Genomic DNA, 21,760 nt, shown 5'->3' with positions numbered 1-21,760 from the left:
TACCTTTCTATTCCTTTCTAGCTTTGGCTTAAATGCATCTCTGCTATTCGTCTCTCAACTACCCTATGTGATAGCAACTTCCACATTCTAACTACTCTCTGGGTAAAGAAGTTTCTCCTGAATCGTTATTGGATTTATTTAAGACTATCTTATATTTATGGCCCCTAGTTTTGGACTCCTCACAATGGAAACATCAAGTAGAAAGAGAAGGAGGTGAAATCATCCAGAGTTTCCAATGCTGATAGTAGCCAGTGAATTCTGCTGGAAAAGCTTGTTTATAGACATGCATTGAGGACAGGATTAGATTCATTTTGGGATGAGAGGGTTGTCCTATGAGAAGAGATTGAATGGATTGGGCCTCTACTCTCTGGAGTTTAGAAGAATGAGAGGTGATCTCATTGAAACATATAAGATTCTGAGGAGGATTGACAGGGTAGATGCTGAGAGGTTGTTTCTCCTGGCTGGTGAGACTAGAACTAGGGGGCACAGTCTCAGGATAAGGGGTTGGCCATTTAAGACTGAGATGAGGAGGAATTTCTTCACTCAGAGGGTTGTGAATCTTTGGAATTCTCTACCCCAGAGGGCTGTGGATGCTGAGTCGTTGAGTATATTCAAGACTGAGAGCGATAGATTTTTGGACTCTAGGGGAATCAAGGGATATGGAGATCGGGTGGGAAAGTGGAGTTGAGGTCGAAGATCATCCATGATCTTATTGAATGGCGGAGCAGGCTCGAAGGGCCATATGGCCTACTCCTGCTCCTAATTCTTATATTCTTATGTTCTTATTTGTGATATCTCTCAGGATCAATTATCCCATCAAACTTATAGTCTAGGCTCACATATGAAGAATGATCATTGGGGTGAGGAGAGAAGAAATGAGAACACTGGAATGTAAAAATACATATTGTGAACCAGTCTGGTGAACCTTTGTTGCACTCCCTCTATGGCAAGTATATCCTTCCTTAGGTAAGGAGACCAAAATTGTACACAATACTCCAGGTATGGTCTCACCAGGGCCCTATATAATTGCAGTAAGACGTCTTTACTCTTATACTCAAATCCTCTTGTAATAAAGGCCAACATATCATTTGCTTTCCTAATTGCTTGCTGTACCTGCATGTTAACTTTCACTGATTCATGTACAAGGACACCCAGGTCCCTCTGAACACCAACATTTCCCAATCTCTCATCATGCTTTTCTATTTTTCCTACCAAAGTGGATAACTTCACATTTCCCCACATTATATTCCATTTGCCATGTTCTTGCCCACTCACTTAACCTGTCTATATCCCCTTGAAGCCTCCTTGCATCTTCCTCACAACTTACATTCCCACCCAGCTTTGTATCATCAGCAAACTTGAATATATTACATTTGGTCCCCTCATCCAAATCATTGATGTAGATTGTGAATAGCTAAGGCCCAAGCACTGATCCTTGCGGTACCCCACTAGTTACAGCCTGCCAACCTGAAAATTACCCATTTATTCCTACTCTCTGTTTTCTGTCCGTTAACCAATCCGCAATCCATGCTACCCCCAATCCCATGAGCCCAAATTTTGTTTAATAACCTTATCGAACCTTTTGTTTAATAACCTTATCGAACCTTATGGCACCTTATCGAATGCCTTCTGAAAATCCAAATACACCACATCCATTGGTTCCCCCCCTTATCTATTCTGCTAGATACAACCTCAAAAACAGATTCGTCAAACACGATTTCCCTTTCATAAATCCGTGTTGACTGCCCAATCCTATTATGATTTTCTAAGTCCTTAATAATAGATTCTAGCATTTTCCCTACTACTGATGTCAGGCTAACTGGTCTGTAATTTCCCGTTTTCTCTCTCCCTCCTTTCTTAAAGTTGACTCCGATCCTTTCCTCGCCCGACATCCCCAAATGCGCGCTTCCGGCTAAGATCGCAGCTGGATATTCAGCAAACGAAATCCAGGATCCCTGGCATCGGTTACAGTCATTCGCTAATATTGGTAGACAGGAAAGCAGCAGTTCTTCTGTGGTCACCTCACCCTTCTAAAGGGGATGGATGTTGTGCTGAACTGCCTCGGGATTCCCTCGCTGTCACAAGTTGAGCAAATCCCATCTGGCCCCCTGAATGGCTCAGCGAATTTAGCCAATGACTTGCTGAGCCACACAGACCAAGGAAATGTCAAGTTGACCAGTCTGGTCTGTGCTGAGTTCACTGATCAAAGCTGGGGGCTATTGAGGGGGCCACAACTGGTCTCGTTGCCCATAGGTCAAGGGGGGATAACGGCTCGGGATCCCGACCCCAATCATTATCCAAAGGCTGCTGCTGGAAATGCACATTTGGGGATGTCGAGTGAGGAAAGGATCGGAGTGAACTTTAATCCCTCCCCCCACCTTCCAGAATGCAGCAGTTCTTAAAGGGCTGTTGCTCTTTCTGTTGTAGCACACTGTTCTGCCTGGGTATGGTGAAGAAGATGGAGTGCCAAGGGCCAAGTGCCAGAAATGTCCTCTTCATTGGGGGGAGATGTTGGATGAGTTACATGAGCAGCGTCTCCAATTTTTGTGGCAGAGGGAGCCCTCCTCTCAGAACCAATGTGCAGCGAGTGCGACAGGAAGTCATGCACAGAATGAATGTAGTCTCCTATGTCTGTACATCACGGGAGCCGTTAAGGAAGAGTTTTCCTGGTCTGAGGAAGACTGCCAAGGTATGAGTTGCCTATAGTTCACCAACCCAAGTGAAATAAATGCTTGTATTGCGCATGGAACAAGCACTGAGGCCCCAACATGGTGTGGTATCAGCAATGCAGCACAGAAAGCACTGGCACAACCCCTCACACCCTGCACATCTAAAGTGGCACACAATTGTCGAATGTAGGCTGTGCTACCAAAATCTAAAAGTCTACGTTTTGTCTATTTGCAAAGGAGAAAGGCGCCCACAGCCACCAGGAGAGAACTCAAGAGTGTTGGCAGCAGCCCAGAAACATCATGGGGCAGAAATTCGTCAACAGGCGCCCCAACCGAGAGGCCCGAGGTCAGCCCAGAATTGGGCCTCGGGCCTCATTTACGTTTAATGCGTGAGCGTCTGGTACCCGCCACGCCTCCACAGGCAGCTCGCACATGTGAGGAACACGAATATCGGGCCGTTTGCCTTGCTGGCTGTGGCCTGAAGACAAGTCCCGGGAGTGGGGGCAGGCAGTTGGGGCGGGCAATGGGTGAGGCACAATCGCGATGACTGTTGAGTCGGGGAAGCACTCCTGCTTCTGGTGGCTCCACAGGAAACTTCCTTTTAGTTGGAAGCCACCGTGGCTACTGAAGAATCCTGACGCCTGCTCCGCTCAGCACCGCCCGATTCCAGTGGGAGAATCAAAAACAAGCACTCAGTCCCTCACTTACACGTGTAAGGAACCTGTCGCCTGTTTTAGGCGGCCATCGGGGATGCCTGAATAATGACCCGACCCAATTTCGGTTCGGGCGTTTGTCAGGCATCCCTAGGGCACAGGACGTTGGGGTCCTCAAAATTGGGCCTCGTTATGTCTCATTTTATGCTTGTATAATGGGCACAATGAGGTCCAAGATCAATCCCCATGAGTGTGGAGTGCTGCCCTCAGCCCTTTATTACCAGTGAAAAGAACAAGCAGTAAATGATTACCCAGGGGATAGAAGAGTTATTTCCTTGTTGTTAAAAATACAAGCAGAAGTTTAAAATGAAAATTAACCCCATGACTGTGTCGCCGTGATGGTCTTCTCTGTAACTCAGCGAGTAAGTGAAGTATTAGGTGCAACATTGAGCCACACAAGGTTCAATCTCCAGTCCATGCTGAGGTCTCTGATCTGAACCAATGTGGTGGTGGCTGGGGGGGGGGGGTTGGGGGGCGGGGTGGGATATTCTATTGGCCTCAGTATCCCCGGAAGGGAAGTTCCAGACCTATTCCCTAGCCTATAACTGCTGGTGTGTGTGGTGCTTGTTAGTGAACCTCAGGAGGCACTCACGGAACTGATCCTGTCGTGAGGTACTGCTATTAAGAGAGGAGGGGTTATGGAAGAAAATTGGAGATGGAAAAAAAATATGACAACCCTGCAGTAGTGACGTGGGAGAGAGATACGCGGAGCTCGAAACATTTAACAAGGGTGGGAAAAACAATTGTGTTCACACTTACCAGCCATCCACTTGTCAACAGAATGTAACCACAACATTTCACCTGCTCTTCTATACCCTCGAAGATGCACACTGTTTCCATTATTATATAAAGGTGCTACAGAATAGAGTCGTTCTTCTGTAATTAGAAGTAAACACACACACTGAGTGAGCTGGTCCTTGGTGTCCAAAGGATTCTGAGCTTGAATTGCAAGGGGACCTACCCACAACCAATGAAGTGACGGCCTGTTTTGGAGTGTAAGGACAGACACCCATTCCTAAGGGACGTTGTCCTCCGTTGATAATTAGATTAAATTTACCTTTGAACTGTGTAAAAAAAAAAAGGTTGGTTAGCATTTTTATTTTCTAAAATGAATGGTTTAATCTGATGTAACAGATGACCAGTGGTCCAGGAGGGATTATTACTTAAATAGAAAGAAAATATTGCGTGCGGAAGCAACTCCATTATTGTTGTATCACCCGACTGCCAGGATGGGAGATGACGATCTAGTTGGACTTTGGTCTTTTTAACTCTAACAATTCCTATGTTGTTGTCCCAGGATTCCTTGGGGTGCCGCAGGGATCAGTGTTGGGGCCTCAGCTATTTACAATCTATATTAATGGCTTAGATGAGTGGACCGAGCGTAATGTATCCACGTTTGCTGATGATACAAAGCTAGGTGGGAAAGTAAGCTGTGAGGAGGACAGAAAGAGGCTGCTAAGGGATATAGACAGGCTAAGTGAGTGGGCAAGAATGTGGCATGATGGAGTATAATGTGGGGAAATGTGAGGCTATTCCACTTAGGTAGGAAGAATACAAAAAACAGAATATTTTTTAAATGGTGAGACACTATTAAATGTCCTTCTACACAAAACACAGAAAGTTAACATGCAGGTACAGCAAACAATTAGGAAGGCAAATGGCATGTTGGCCTTTATTGCAAGGGGCTTGGAGTACAAGAGTAAGGAAATCTTGCTGCAATTGTACAGGGCTTTGGTGAGACCACACCTGGAGTATTGTGCACAATTTTGGTCTCCGTACCTAAGGAAGAACATACATGTCTTCGAGGGGGTGTAACGAAGGTTCACTGGATTGATTCCTGGGATGAGAGGGTTGTCCTAGGAGGAGAAATTGAGTAGACTGGGCCTATACACTCTGGAGTTTAGAAGAATGAGAGGTGATCTCATTTGAAACATACAAGATTCTGAGAGGGGTAGTCAGGGTAGATGTGGAGAGGCTGTTTCCCCTGGCTGGAGAGTCTAGCTAGGGGGCATTGTCTCAGGATAAGGGGTCGGCCATTTAGGACTGAGATGAGGAGGAATTTCTTCACTCAGAGGGTGGTGAATCTTTGGAATTCTCTGCCCCAGAGGGCTGTGGAGGCTCAGTCGTTGAGTATATTCAAGACAGAGATCGATAGATTTTTGGTCTCTAAGGGAATCATGGGTTGTGGTGATTGGGAGGGAAAGTGGGGCTGAGATCGAAGATCAGCCATGATCTTATTGAATGGCGGAGCAGGCTCGAGGGGCCGAATGGCCGACTCCTGCTCCTATTTCTTACGTTCTTATGTTCTTGTCTCAGAATGTATTTCATCAGAAATAAGCATGCTCAGCGACAGTGCAATTACCAAAGTAGTCGAGATACATGATACGTTTATTACAATTTGACTCCTTCCTTTGAAATGATGTCAGGCATTTTAGAGGCATGGCCATGAAATTGGGTTTGTGAAATTTGCTTTGTAGAAGGAGGAACACCATTTGCATCACACTAATGTCCATGGGATTTCCTCGATTACGTTGCAGGTTTGTGGCGCATTGGGGGGTAATTCTGACTTTGGGAAATAGTGTATAACAGGCAATAACGGCTTAACCACCAAATATACACTCTGACCGATCGGGAGAGGTGTATAACGGTCGAATGATCCGATATCACCCGCTGTACACTATCGAACAAAGTCAGAATTGCCCCCAGTGTGTCTGAGCTCCCTCCCATGCTGTCTCTCTACCCAACTTTGGCAACAACTTTAAGGTGAAACTCACAATTAGGAGGAATAAATTATCCAAAATTACTTACGAATAGCCAACATCGTGGTTCCTGGGCATTGGTTCCACACAGAAGAATGTGAGTTGCGTTGAATCTTTGTAAGACCATGACAAAATTCTCACAGTAACCCTGGAGTTAAATAAAGGTCATAAATGTTTAAACCTTGTTAAAGAAATGGGACAGCACAATACCGCAGATACCCATTGAAAGAGATATCATTCAAAATGTGTTTAGGAAGGTTTCTAAATAATATATGAAAAATCTCAGGCCAAAAATGCCACAGCCCGTCCAGCACAACAACCTCAGCAACTCCAACGGGTGTGTGGCCTGGAAATAGGCCGAGACCTGCAGGAGCTTTTGTTTGGAGTGGAGGCCAGGGCCTTGCTCCAAACAAGGCCGCTGACGCTGACTCCCTGAGGCTTGACAAATCCTCGGAGGCTGATATGTTGAGAAGAAGGAGATGGCGGAATTGGGGGTCTAATTCTGGGCCATGAGGAGGGAAGGGAACAATTTTAAAAACATTTTTTTTTAAAGACGGTTGCTGGCGATATAGTCTAGCTTTTCGGGGTGGGGAGGGAGGACACAGCATCCCTCCCAAGCCAACAGGCCAAACGCTGCATTTTGCAGCTTCCTTGGATTAGCGGGCGCCCGGGATGAATCCCTAGTAACACAGGTGCCCACTAGCCCTATGCAAATGAGGTGCCCTCCACCAACCCCACCTACTCTGAAAGGGACAATGCTGGAGGGCTCGGGCAGTCAATGCCTGAAACTTCATGTTGGAAAAGCCGGTCGCGGGCTGCGCGGGACCAGCAGACAGCTGTGCGTCCGCGCAGCTCAGAGGGAACATTGCTTGTGGTGTATGTAACCTGTACCACCTTAAGGGACTACCTTAAGAGATGGACTACTTTCTCTTGGCTACTGTATATTGTAGTACCGGTGGTGACCACACCGGTATATAAACTCTGTGTAGTAATTTGCTAAGCAGTTCAGCCCTGACCTTCGATTAGTAAAGACCTGTTTAAGTTATTCTTGTTGTCTGTGTCCAGTGATTTAGAATAAGCATATCTGGGACACTCAGACTCAACATTGCTTATGTCTGACCTTTACATGTTAGTCATTCCCATGTCCACATTGATAATGAAAACTGCACGTTATTAACTGGCCTCTGAAGTGGCCAAGTAACGTTGGATCATTGGGGAGGGGGTCTGCCAGGAACCATGTTTATAGTTCAGGAGTGGTGCAAAAAATGACGGCTCTCATTAGCAAGCTAGTTAGCCACGGGTGAATGTTTCCACTTAATAATAACAAATAAATGTTTGAGAGAAACAGCTGGGGAGGGAGTTGTACAAATACTTGATTATAAGACCATTACAGAGCCTTCTCCCGGGAAATTCCTTTAATTGTAGAGTTTCAACAACATGAAATGGACTGACAGGTTTTCCAGAGCAGAACTCACCAAGTTGTCTTTGTTGCATTTTGCGGTGGCATCGGAATCAATAGGCACTACAATCTGGAGGGTGAAGAGATAAAGGTGGTGACTGATGCTGGACAATGCTCTTTAATATAAAATATAACACAGCTGATCTTACTCCGTTGTTGCACCATTGTGAGGCTGTGCACAATCCTGCCCCAATTACGATGCCAATACAGCAGTTTAATAATGTTGTAGTAGTATCTTACAGTGGGACTGTAATGAAGAAAGACTTGTATCTATATAGCGCCTTACACAACCTCAGGACATCCCAAAGCGCTTTACAGCCAAGAACTACTTTTAAAGTTTGGTCACTGTTGTAATGTAGGAAACGCGGCAGCCAATTTGCGCACAGCAAGCTCCCGCAAACAGATCATATGGGGCTAGATTTTCGGGAAGCCGTCAGGTGGGGTTTCAGGCGTGTGGGGGGGGGGAAATCCTAAATTTGGGGGTCCCGACACCACCCCGCCCAAAACCCCGCCCCACGTAAGTTTCAGGGGCGGCGGGTACCCGCCCCGCACTGGGACCCGCCGAAACCAGGCGGGAAGGGATTAGTGCCAATTAACTGCCTGTTAACAGGTAGTTAACAGGCAGTTTTTAGCCTAATCCCTATTTTGAGGGGTTTCGTGTGGGTTTCCCGATGGCTCCAAATCACGCCAGGTAGAGCAGGCGGGCCGTCGGGTTGAAGGAGTTGGAGGGGTCGCGATGTCGGCGCTCAGGTGAGTGATGGGTGCATGAATGCAAAGGTAAGTGTGTTTGGTGTGTCTAAAGTGTGTAAAGAACTTTTACTTACCTGTACTTACCTTAACAGCCTTTCTTCCTGTAGCCATCGGGAGCGCATCACTCAGCCGGAACTGAAAGCTGAACGGCTGCGATCTGTCAAAAGTGACAGCCTTCAGCTTTGAGTGCCGGTGAGAGTTCTAACTGAGTCTGTGCAGAATGACTCAGCTTAGAACTCAGAGTGTCAATGTTTCACAGCTTCAAACAGCTGTGAGACACTGATATTTCATCTGTCAAGAACTCTTGACAGATGAAATTTCAGTCTGTGACATCACCTGTTGCCGGGTGGCCCTTAATTGGCCTGCTGAGCCCGCTGGGCGGGCTCAACAAGGTCAATCAAGGGAAAATCGCGCGGATTGGCCGGACGTCGAAGTAGGCGGGTCAAAAACCCGAAAGGGGAAGTCCCGCCTTCTTCCCGACAGGTTCGGCAAAATCTACCCCCATGTGTTTTAAGGTGTTGGCGGAGGGATAAATATTAACCGGGACACCAGGGCGAGCTCCCCTGTTCCTCTTCAAATAGTGCCATGAGATCTTTTACGTCCACCTGAGAGGGCAGACGGGGTGCAAGCAAATTACAAAGACACTGCGTTCTGCTGAACTCCAATGTACCGGATCACCGGCTTTACCAAAGGCTGCCAGCACAGCCTCCCCGTGTCAGGGCGGGGATGGACGCTGTGTTAGAGAAACAGTTGTTCCTGATGAATTCATCAGATTGAGAAAAAGACTTGATTTTTGCTACTGTAGTCTTTTTGAAAAATCTGTTTCTTTCTGTTCCACCATCACCGAACACTAGTTAGATAAAGCCATTGGCGCCCCGCTTCCCTCTTGGGGCGCAACCACTCAATTTCCGGGGCGCTAAAAGTAGCCCTTTATTCCTCCTCACAACTTGCTTTCCCACCTATCTTTGTATCATCCACAAATTTGGCTACAATACACTCGCTTCCTTCATCCAAGTCATTAATATAGATTGAAAATCGTTGAGGCCCCAGCACTGATCCTTGTGGCACCCCACTAGTTACAGATTGCCATCCTGAAAATGACCCATTTATCCCGACTCTGTTTTCTGTTAGTTAGTCAATCCTCTATCCAATTTAATGTATTACCCCCAACACCATGAGCTCTTATCTTGTGCAGTAACCTTTTATGTGGCACCATGTCGAATGTCTTTTGGAAATCCAAATACACGACATCTACTCGTTCCCCTTGATCCACCCTGCTCGTTACCTCCTCAAAGAACTCTAATAGATTTGCAAACACGATTTCCCTTTCATAAAACCATGTTGACTCTGTTTGAGTGTATTATGATTTTCTAAATGCCCTGCTACTACAGTAAACTTTTGTTTAAACGGCACTTAATCATCCAGAATTCTCTAATAACCAGCAAAATTGATACTCAGCAAACAACACCTCAATAACCGGAAAAGTTGCCGAGTCCAAGTCTTAGGGCTGGATTTTGTCAATGGGGAGCTTTTGGAGGCGGGACTCCCACTTTTTGGGTTGTAGTCCCGCCTCCATCGACTTGTGGCCAACCCACACTATTTTCCCTTGATTGACCTTGTTAAGCCCGCCCAGCGGGCTCAGCAGGCCAATTAAGGGACACCTGGTTACTGGTGACGTCAGCGATTGACATTTCATCTGTCAAGAGCTATTGACAGATGAAAAATCAGCGTTTGACAGCTCTGTGAAGCTATCAAACACGGACAATCTGTCTTCTAACTTGAGTCCTTCTACTCAGACTCAGTTAGAGATCTCTCCAGACCAGAAAGCAGAGGCTGCAGCTTTTGACAGTTCAGCGGCCGTTCTGCTTTCTGTGCCGGTGAGCTGAGGGACTCCCGAGAACTGAAGGGAGGAAGCCTGCAGGAGAAAGTAAAGGTAAGTAAAACTTATTAAAACACTTTACACTCACCTCACACACGTACCTCTGCACACATGCACCCATTACTCACCTGCACAACGGACATCTCAACCCCTCCAACCCCTTCAGACCGACGGCCCGCCTCGCTAACTTGGCGTGGTTCGGAGCCGTCGGGAAGCCCACACTTCAGGGCTAAAAATAGGGAATAGGCAAAAAACTGCCTGTTAACTGCCTGTTAACAGGCAGTTAATTGGCACTAATCGCCTTCCCGCCTCGGGGAGGCGGCTCCCAGCACAGGTCGGGTCCCCGCCTCCTGAGACATTGGCACGGAGGCGGGTTGGGGGCGGGATGGGTTCGTGCCCCCCGATTCTGCAATATTCCCACCACTCCTGCCTCCAAACTCGCCTCCTCGGGGCTTGGAAAATCGAGCCCTTAGTTTCTGTTTGCTTCAGAATATTGAGAATGGCAGCTAATTTAGAATTTAATAGGTGTTTCCCAGAGACTCAAAGGATGAGTTCATTGTTCAGTATGTTACTGTGCCATGTAGACTCGGGAAGTCCCAGGTTCTATTGCCGATTTGATGTGAAATTCATTTTCTGAAATCACTGGATTCTCTTGGGATGCTGAGAAATTTCTTTTTAAAACTTATGGGGGGAAAAATTCAGTTGTTTGCGCCTCCCGTTAGCGCCTTAAGAGGGCGCCAATTGGGGCGCAAAGCAAATAGAGGCCGGGCGCGGCGATGTTTGTGCCGCTCGCAAAATTAACTAGACATTTTGTGGCGGCGCTAAACACTACCGCCACGATCTCCTGCGCCGGCAGATTGTGACGTCAGTTGAGTGCGCAACGCCCCGTTAGCGCCCCGGACCGGATATTGAGTGGCGCCCCCTGCCTTACCGCCTGCCGCTAGTAACGACAGGTTGAGGGGAGCATTTTGCTGTCAGAAAGGGACTGCGGGAGCGCTATTTAAAAGCGACCGCTTCCTGCCTTTTTTTGTCGGTGACATTTTTGCACCACGCATTCTGAGAGAGAGAGAGAGAGAGAGAGAGAGACTTCTGGAGAGATTCAACGCTGTGTGAAGGAGTTTTGAGTACTGAGCAGCACTTTGCAGGTTCATTTTGATTTGCCCTTCCTTGCTTCGCCAGCACTCTGAGGTAGCGCCTCGCTCCTCGGCCTTTGCGCCTTAAGACAGGTGTGAAGCGCCTGATTCAGCGCTCCAATCATCTCCAGGGGCGATAAAAGCCAAGTTTGCTGTCGGAGGCGATAATTAGCGCCGGGTGCTGAACTTTGCGCACGGCCGATAACGGCGCCCCAAATGGGGCGATACTGAATTTTTCCCCCCTGGGGTTTGTTTGTTGCTGTTTCTCTTTGCTCATCATTGTCACAAATGACAGTGCTGGGAAATGGAGCACTTGTTGGTGAGAGGAGTTAACATCAAGGACAGTCAGATTATGCACTCAATCCCTGTCGGGGAGAAAGAGCTGAATTTTCTCCATTTGGAGGTTTACAGGTGTGTGTTAACCACCCGATGGATTCATGGCTGTCAGGTGATGGGTCGGAAATCTTCAGTTGTATAGGGAATAATATACAGTTGGTAGGGAATAATAAACATTTCATAGGGACTTACCCAGAAGAAAAAGGTGTCTGGCTGTTGGTGAGTTAGGTAGAGACTGAAATGTGAGTATGGATAAGCTATATAGAAGGCATTGGTGTGGATAAGTTACTTGGAGGGCAATGTACACTTGGCCAGTGGAAGCTGAAAATTGATGTCCAGATAAGGATTATGCCAGATAAAAGTTGGTCATGTTATGTAAATAGCATTCAAATCTTATTTTATTTTTGTTTGTTAAAAATAGCCTCGGTAGATATACCTCTCCGTACTCCAGAATTTTTAATCAACTGGCACCATCCCGGTCCCGTCGGTGCCGGATACGAAAGAGTTTACTGTACTTCCTTAATAATGGATTCGAGCAATTTTGCCAATGACAGAAGTTAGGCTAACTGCTTTCTGTCTCCCTCCTTTTTTGAATAAGGGCGTTACATTTGCGGTAGTGCATTCCAGATCATAACAACTCACTGCATTAAAAAAAATTCTCCTTATCTCCCCCTAGGATTTATCATCAATTATCGCAAACCTGCAACTTCAGGTGCCTGACCCCCCCCCCCCTGCCAATGGAAGCAATTTCTCCCTATCTACTCTATCAAAAACAGTCATCATTTTGAATACCTCCACTAAATCTCCCCTTAACCTTCTTTGCTCTAAGGAGAACAATCCCTAATTTATTTTACAATATTCTTGCCTGCAATTAAAGTTCAGACTTTAGAAAAGTATTATCCAACTCCAAATTTACAGGAGAGAATCGGTCATGAATTTGTAGCTGGACGCCAGTCAATGGTTAAACACAATCATGATGTCATTTATTATGATAGCAAAATACTGCAGATGTCATTTATTATGGTCACTTAGCCTAGTACAAGATTGTCACCAAGCCAATATAAGTGGTTGGCTTGAATTTCCTGCTACTTTTTAGTTAAAAAAAAGCAATGCCTCCATAACTCAAAATACTTCCTGGGAAAAGGCTGCAATGTATCATTTGGCCTAATTGATTAATAACTGTGTTAGCATTGTTAAACTCATCTGTCAACTCAAGTGTCAGCTGTGGCTCAGTGGGTAGCACACCTTGCCTCTAAATCATGAAGGCTGTAGGTTCAAGTCCCACTCCAGGGACTTGAGTATATAAATCTAGGCTACCACACCCAGGGGAGTGCTGTGCTGTCGGAGGTGCTGTTTTTTAGATGAGATGTTAAACCGAGGCCCCGTCTGCTCTCTGAGATGGACATAAAAGATCCCACGGCACTATTTCGAAGAAGAGCAGGGGAGTTATCCCTGGTGTCCTGGCCAATATTTATCCCTCAATCAGCATCCCTAAAAAAATCCCATGTCATTATCACATTGATGTTTGTGGGAGCGTGCTGTGTGCAAATTGGCTGCTGTGTTTCCCACATTACAACAGTGACTACACTCCAAATAGTACTTCATTGGCTGTAAAGCGCTTTGAGACGTCCGGTGGTTGTGAAAGGCGCTATAGAAATGCAAGAAATGTACGTCTTTCATGTAATTAATATGAACCGGAGTGATGATAAGGTGAACAAAGCAGACAGCTTCAATTGTCCCAAATATAAAAGGTGAAAAGTGATGACTGAATGAGTATTATGTGACTTTCCATTGCATTCACAAGTGATTAGAACATCTTTGTATTTTATACAATGAATGATGGTTGACATAAGGTGCTGTTTTGTGGTCTGGAAAGCTGTTCCCAAAAGGTTTTAAGTGTATTGCTCTGGTCCAATTTATATTTAGATATTAGCTGTGGCTCTGTTGGTAGCACCTTTGCCTCTTGATATCAGAAGGTTGTGGGTTCAAGTCCTCACTCCAGGGACTTGAGCACAAAAATCTAGGCTGACACTCCAGTGGAGTACTGAGAGAGTGCTGCCCTGTCGGAGGTGCTGTCTTTCGGATGAGACACAAAAGACCCCATGGCACTATTTCGAAGACGAGCAGGTGAGTTATCCCCTCATTGATATAATAATATTGGTCATTATCACATTGCTGTTTGTGGGTGCTTGCTGTGCGCATAATTGACTGCTGTGTTTCCTAAATTACAACAGCGACTACACTTTAAAACTACTTCATTGGCTGTAAAGTGTTTTTGGACGTCCGGTAGTTGTGAAAGGCGCTATATAAAAGTAGGCCTTTCTTTTCATTCAGGCACCAATGTCATTGACTAGATTCACCCGACTGACTCAGTTATCATTTATAATATCCTAGGATACATGGATGTAGTTTCTCAAACTGCTAACTAGTCCTGGAATGTCATCCATTGCCAAAGAAAACAGCACCTGGATATCCCAGCACCTGATGATTCCCTAACACAATTGACAATTATGGAATCTATCTCTGATGGCATATATCAGACGCTTTCATGTACACCCAGCGTTTACAAGCTTTATTTTTTTGTAGAATTTTATAACAGACTTAAGGAACAGAGCAGGGAATGGGAGTCTGTATCAATGGAAAGACACCAACAGCATTTTGGGTTTTATAAATAGGGCCATCAGGTACAAGAGGAAAATTGGCAATGAGGAATTAGTACAGGGCAGTGGTTAGGCCATGATTGGAGTACCGTGTGCAATTTTGGACACCCCATTATGGAAAGAACATTAAAGCCTTTTCAGCACAAACAGATTAAACTAAAAGTAAACAATTAGCCGATAGAGATAGCAGGTTCCGGTTAAGCTAATTACTGTATCCTGTTTAGAATCAGAAAGTCCCTATTTGCTGTAAGTGGATTTACCACGGTCATAGTTCAGGCCTTTTCCTCACACTTGTATTCCCAGTTAGGCTGCAGTTTCAACAATTAACCCAAGCATTTTTATTCTCTGCTGGTTATTCCCCTTTTCCTTCCTGTTAAAATGTTTGAATACAAAATGTTCGTCGAAGTCTAAAGAATAACTCCCCCCCTTCCGCCCCCCAAAGAATTCTGTCCAGTTTTCTTGAACTACATTGTTCCCAGATCTTGCTCACATTTTCTATACAGTGAACGATGTCTCATTGATACAATAATGCTGAAAACAATCTCTTGGGACAAGCAAAATAGCCAATGTTTGGAGACAGCTTGAATTTAAATTAAAGTGAGTGAAAGGAAGATTGTGAGGGCTCACACATTTAATCCCACACAATATGAGACATTCCTCCATTCCATTCATCCCACACTCCTGCTAATTTAAATTTTATTTAAGGCTTCTCCTTTATAACAACCTACTCTTGCAATGGATTAGCTTCCAGCGTTACCCAATCTGGCAACCTTCATTCTCTCTCTCTTTCTCTCTCTTAGGCAGTCCCTCGGAACCGAGGATGACTTGCTTCCACATTAAAAATGAGTTCGCAGGTGACTGATGAGTCCAATGCGGGACCTACAGTCTCTGTCACAGGTGGGGCAGACGGTGGTTGAAGGGGCGGGTGGGTGGGGTGCTTGGGTTGACGTGCGCTCCTTGCGCTGGCTGCGCTTGGCTTCCGCTTGCTCCCGGTGAAGAGACTCGAGATGTTCAGCGCCTTCCCAGATGCTTCTCCTTCATTACCAGCCCAGCCGCAGATCCCCTGCCTTCGGGATAGCAGCTTCCCCAGGTCTGATTCTCTGTTGCAATAAATCACCCTGGCTGGTCCTCTCCACTGCTACTGAACCTCAATTGTCCCTTTTTCCGGATTCTAGGTTCTCCAAACAAACTTGTCCGACTACCCGATAAGATTGAAAAATTGGTTTCCACCCCTAACAGTGGTGTGTGTTCTAAAGGTCACATCCGTGCTTATACACTGTGATGTCGGGAGGTCGGAAATGTCACTCATTTCAGGACCGCAGCTTTGCACACTATTGTGCGAAATAATTAATTTGGCCGGGAAGCACTGTCGGGCATCCTGAGGATGTGAAAGGTGCTAGGTGAATGCAAGTTCTTCCTTTTCTTTCTTTTTCACTTGTGATTTGTGAGAATGTTTATTTCTGTTTGCAGGTATTATGTCTCCTAATTTTCTCAACTTTTTCTCCTGGTCAGATCACACACTTTCTACAGCCAACGATCGTTGAGGAACAAGCAATCTGCAGCTTTTAGCTGCTGACCACTTAAGTGGCTCGAGATGTTTCTCTCTCTCTCTCTCTCTCCAATGTTAGGAAGGCAAATGGAGTGTTGGCCTTTATTGCAAAGAGAATGGAGTATAAAAGTAGGGAAGTCCTGTTACAGCTGTACAGGACGTTGGTGAGACCACACCTGGAGTACTGCGTACAGTTTTGGTCTCCTTATTTAAGGAAGGATATACTTGCATTGGAGGCAGTTCAGAGAAGGTTCACGTGGTTGATTCCTGGGATGAAGGGGTTGTCTTATGAAGAAAGGTTGAGCAGGTTGGGCCTATACTCATTGGAGTTTAGAAGAATGAGAGGGGATCTTATTGAAACATATAAGATTCTGAGGGGGCTTGACAGGGTGGATGCAGAGAGGATGTTTCCCCTCGTGGGGGAATCTAGAACTAGGGGGCATAATTTCAGAATAAGGGGGCACCCTTTTAAATCGGAAACGAGGAGGAATTTCTTCTCTCAGAGGGCTGTGAATCTTTGGAATTCTCTATCCCAGTGAGCTGTGGAGGCTGGGTCATTGAATATATTTAAGGCGGAGATAGACAGATTTTTGAACGATAAGGGAGTCGAGGGTTATGGGGAGCGGGCAGGGGAGTGGAGTTGAGGCCAAGATCAGATCAGCCATGATCTCATTGAATGGCGGAGCAGGCTCGAGAGGCCCAATGACCTACTCCTGCTCCTACATCTTATGTTCTTATGTTCCCACCATTGAGGGGGGTGGATAAAGGACAGATGGTCTCCACTCAGCACCTTCCAAAGCAATGCAATGAAATCTGCAACTTAGTGAACTAAGAGACAATCGTGACTGCTTTTCATCGCTCCCTGGTACCACATGCTGATTGGGGGCTGATCGTCCTTCTCTTAAAATGCTGGCTGGTTTCAAGTTGATGATACCTGGGCTGTTTGGTGAGGAGAAGGAAATGGCCCTGCCTCTGCCCTGTGTTTGGGATTGGGCTCAGTGAGTCGGAGGAGCATGCAAGGAGCAGTCAGCAGATGGGTGCTCTGCAGGGTGGACGAGCTGCAGTGGGCTGCAATTCAACTAGTGTAGAACAACAACAACTTGCATTTATATAACGCCTTTAATGTCACGGAATATCCCAAGGCACCTCACAGGAGCATTGTCAAACAAAATTTGACACCAAGAAGATATTAGGACAGGTGACCAAAAGCTTGGTCAAAGAGGTAGGTTTTAAGGAGCGTCTTAAAGGAGGAGAGAAAGGCGGAGAGGTTTAGGGAGGGAATTCCAGAGCTTAGGGCCTCAGGCAGCTGAAGACACAGCCACCAATGGTGGAGCAATTGAAATCGGGGATATGTGTTAGGAGTGACAGCCACGTATTTTAGTTTAAAAATACAATCTATTTTGATGTGGTTTAAGGATACACATAGACTCATAGGGTGGATATTTCCTACTGCCCATTTTGTTCCCGATGGATGCCTATGACAGTCATGGTGCCTCGCCCATAGGCGAAGTCTTGGAAATTCTAACCTCATATCCTGAAATAGTTTTACAAACATTGTTACTCAGGCTGACCAGAAATTTAATTTACTGGCGATTAAATCATAGCAACAGAGATAAACTTACTAAGGAAATGCTCTGTCAATTATGTATTTGTAATTCATGATTAAACCAGGAAACAAAGAGATTACAGACAGGCAGTCTGAGTTACCACTGTTATAGTTGCCCCAACACTTTTCTGTGTTCCCCATTGGACAACAGTTTCATTAATTAAACCAAATCTACAATGGATGCTTATTCCATGCTAGATATGGAGCACGGTGGCATAGTGGTTAGCACTGTTGCCTCACAGCGCCAGGGACCCGGGTTCGAATCCAGCCTCAGGTGACTGTCTGTGTGGAGTTTGCACATTCTCCCCGTGTTTGCGTGGGTTTTCTCCGGGTGCTCCGGTTTCCTCCCACAGTCCAAAGATGTGCGGGTTAGGTTGATTGGCTATGATAAATTGACCCTTAGTGTTAGGGGGATTAAATACGTGGGGTTACGGGGATCGGGTGGGATATGTGTCGGTGCAGGCTCGATGGGCCGAAATGGCCTCTATCTGCACTGTGGGGTTTCTGTGATTCTGTGAATGCAGCTCAGGTTTAACAATGAATCCTGGATTATGGTACATTGTGTACAGGAGAATATATGGGATGCCCATTGTTATAAATTTAGGTCTTGCTTTAGATATTCTCCCATAAGAGAGAGGTGTCGCCCATACTTTTTTTATTCGTTCATGGGATGTGGGCGTCGCTGGCAAGGCCAGCATTTATTGCCCATCCCTAATTGCCCTTGAGAAGGTGGTGGTGAGCCGCCTTCTTGAACCGCTGCAGTCCGTGTGGTGCAGGTACTCCCACAGTGCTGTTAGGGAGGGAGTTCCAGGATTTTGACCCAGCGACGATGAAGGATCGGCCGATATATTTCCAAGTCAGGATGGGGTGTGACTTGGAGGGGAACTTGGAGGTGGTGGTGTTCCCATGCGCCTGCTGCCCTTGTCATTCTAGGTGGTAGAGGTTGCGGGTTTGGGAGGCACGGCCGAAGAAGCCTGCTGCTCAATATCTAACTAAAAGTAGCTTAACCCATAACAATAATATCCCCATGCGATCTGAACCAGACTTTTGCACATACCTCCACAGGACTCTCCAATCTTCTTGAAGGCAGACCGAGAAAAATACCGTGGGACATTTTACTACAATAAAGGCGCTATATAAATGCAAGTTGTTGTTGAAAAAACACCTGGCAAATCGAGGCCAGGTACAACAACCTTGCATTTATATATTGCCTTTAACGTGGAATTTGAGTTGAGAGAGAGTGTGGTAAGTGGGAGAAAAGTCATTTAAGTGTATTTTGTGAATTTTAGTGTGTTAAAAAGTTAATTATTTGAAATGAGTTTAATTTTCTAAGTGTAAATTAAACTGCTGGGGAGTTTAAACCGGAAGTAGAATCCGGGTATAAAAGGGGCGGGACTAGTGCGGCTGCACAGAGTTCTGTGCATTGAGCGTAAGCAGAGTTTGGGCAAGTGGGAGGTGAGGGGGTGTTTTTGCTCTGTTTTGTTCCCCACTCCCAGGCTTAGACAGCACTGCGGAAGCGGAGCAGCGAGACAAGTCAACCAAACAGGCCCCACAGACAGTATTCAAAGAGGAGGTTGGTGATCAGCTGGTTGGTAGGTTTTCTTCCTTCTCTTTTATACCTTTAAGTTGGTAAGTCCTATTGAATAGTGGTGTGATATTATCATCTATATCCGGGCAGGGTCTTCATAACTAATAATAAGAAATTTAATTAATTATGTAGAATGGAGCAGGTGATGTGTTACTGTTGCGAGATGTGGGAGCCGGTGGACCCCATTGAGGCTCACGGTGATTACATCTGCGACAAGTGTTTGCTGCTAGAGGAACTCCAGCTCCGTATTGAGGTGCTTGAGACCGAGCTTCAGACACTGCGACACATCAGGGAGGGGGAGAAGTTCCTGGACTCTATGTTTCAGGAGGTAGTCACACCTATGAAATTAATTAATTCAGATGTAGTCCGTGGTCAGGGACAGGACGGTGTGACTATGAGTGAGGCAGGTACAGGGATCCAGGTGGTAGTGTTGAAGGAGCCGCAGCCCTTGCTCTTGTCAAACAGTTTTGAGATTCTTTCTCCTTGTGAGGGCGGGAGCGGGGACTGCAGGGAGGATGAGCAACCTGGCCACAGCACCGTGGAACAGGGGCCACTCAAGTGGGGGGGGGGGAGTAAAAAGAAATGTTGTAGTGGTAGGGGATAGTATCATTAGGGGGATAGATAGGGTTCTCTGCAGTCGAGAGCGGGAGTCCCAAAATCTGTGTTGTCTGCCCGGTGCCAGGGTTAAGGACATCTCTTCTGGGCTGGAAAGAAACTTGGAGTGGGAGGGGGAGGATCCAGTTGTCGTGGTCCATGTTGGTACAAAAGACGTAGATAGGACAACGAAGAAGGTTCTGTTAAAGGAGTATGAACAGCTAGGGGTCAAATTAAAAAACAGAACCTCAAGGGTAATAATCTCTGGATTATTACCTGAGCCACGAGCGAATTTGGCTAGGATAAATAAAATTAGAGAGTTAAATGCGTGGCTCCAAGACTGGTGTGGGAAAAACGGGTTTTGCTTCTTGGGACACTGGCACCAGTACTGGGACAAGAGGGAGCTGTTCCGTTGGGACGGACTTCACTTGGCCAGTGCTGGGACTAGAATCCTGGCGAATCATATAACTAGGGCTGTAGAGAGGGCTTTAAACTAATTAGTGGGGGGGTAGGTTTCTCGAGAGCAAATAATAAAAATGACTATGGAGAAGGTCATAGACTTAGGTAGCAGTGGGGGAATTAAAAAACAGAGCGTGTCAGGAAGGGACAGAAGGTATAGAGTAAAAGGTAAAGTAGTAAAAGGGGAAAAAGCAGGAACTAAGGCCTAGAAATTGAGTAGCCTTAGCGCCGCATTTGAGGCGCTAGAGGGCCTAGCGCCGGAGTTATGGCCAGTTGGGAAATTGAGTGGGGCCCTTCCGTCGGCGTTAAGCCGGTAGCGCTGCGCCGGCACCGATGACATCATCGGTGTGCGCAGCGTCCCGGTTGCCATGACGACGGGCCCCAGCGCCGAAATTCAGTTGCGGCCGCCTCGCCCGTGGCAGCCGCAACTAAGACTCTGGCAACCGAGTCTTCCCTGAGTTAGCGCCGGCGCATTAAGGTCGCGCGGCGGCCGGACGCTTTCCCGTCGGCTGCCTGCCCGCACCTCCCTCCCCGGACTCCTCCACCCCCCCCCCGCGGAACAGATGCGTCTGGCCTGCAAGCCCGGCACTTGTCCGAGGTGCCGGGCTCATTTTTTCAATATTTGAACGGACAGCGGGCGGGTGCAGGCAGCTCCTCCTTAACTGAAGGAGGAGGCCTGCACTTCCCCAGCCTGCTGCACCGCATCGGGTGCCGCAGCGCCGGATTAGCGCCGCAATTCGCCACTCAGCACCCATTGGGAGGCGCTCACGCCCGCCAGTAGCGCCGGCAGCCGTCTGGGCGCGGCGCTACTGAATTTTTGGCGCGCGCAAGGGAATTAGCGCCGGCGCTAAATTTCCGGCGCTAAAGCCCTGGCGCGGCGTCAACTCAATTTCTAGGCCTAAGTGTCACAAAACATATTTGAAAGTTCTTTATCTGAATGCACATAGCGTTCGTAACAAAATGGACGAGTTAACGGCACAAATAACTACATATGGGTATGATCTTGTGGCCATTACAGAAACATGGCTGCAGGGTGACCATGACTGGGGATTAAGTATACCAGGTTATTTAACAATCAGGAAGGACAGGCAGGAAGGAAGGGGAGGTGGGGTGGCTATGTTAATAAAGGAAGGAATCACTGTAATACAGAGAAATGATATTGGGTCAAAGGATCAGGATAGTGAAACAGTTTGGGTGGAGATACAGAATAGTAAGGGGAAAAAAACACTAGTGGGCGTAGTCTATAAGCCTCCAAACAGTTGCAACTCTGTTGGACAGAGTATTAATCAGGAAATAGTTGAGGCTTGTAATAAGGGAACAGCTATAATTATGGGGGATTTTAACTATCATATTAACTGGACAAATCAAATTGGGCAGGGCAGCCTTGAGGATGAGTTCATTGAGTGTATTAGGGATGGGTTTCTTGAGCAGTATGTAACTGAACCGACCAGGGGGCAAGCAACATTAGATTTGGTCCTGTGTAATGAGACAGGATTAATTAAAAATGTCCTAGTAAAGGATCCCCTTGGAATGAGTGACCATAACATGGTTGAATTCCATATTCAATTAGAGGGTGAGAAGGTTGGATCTCAAACAAGCGTGCTGA

At 46.4% G+C, this 21,760-nt stretch overlaps 1 protein-coding gene across 1 annotated transcript in view; it reads right to left on the bottom strand.

Annotated features, from left to right (window-relative positions):
* LOC147097324 (semaphorin-7A-like) overlaps positions 1-21,760 on the bottom strand; it is a 76,734-nt gene that overhangs the window by 36,108 nt on the left and 18,866 nt on the right. Inside the window, exons 3-6 of the mRNA XM_085972199.1 lie at positions 7,617-7,670; positions 6,191-6,289; positions 4,344-4,446; positions 4,142-4,258 (exon numbers count right to left, since the gene is read on the bottom strand). Of these exons, the coding sequence (XP_085828325.1) occupies positions 4,142-4,258; positions 4,344-4,446; positions 6,191-6,289; positions 7,617-7,670 (373 nt within the window). The remainder of the gene's footprint in view (positions 1-4,141; positions 4,259-4,343; positions 4,447-6,190; positions 6,290-7,616; positions 7,671-21,760) is intronic.

The sequence above is a fragment of the Somniosus microcephalus genome, chromosome 32 (genome assembly GCF_052327205.1).
Source record: "Somniosus microcephalus isolate GS21.2 chromosome 32, FLI_Smic_1.0, whole genome shotgun sequence".
NCBI classification, from domain to species: domain Eukaryota; kingdom Metazoa; phylum Chordata; class Chondrichthyes; order Squaliformes; family Somniosidae; genus Somniosus; species Somniosus microcephalus.
The sequence above is the reverse complement of the archived record's forward strand: the minus strand, read 5'-3'. Positions and strand labels throughout refer to the sequence as shown.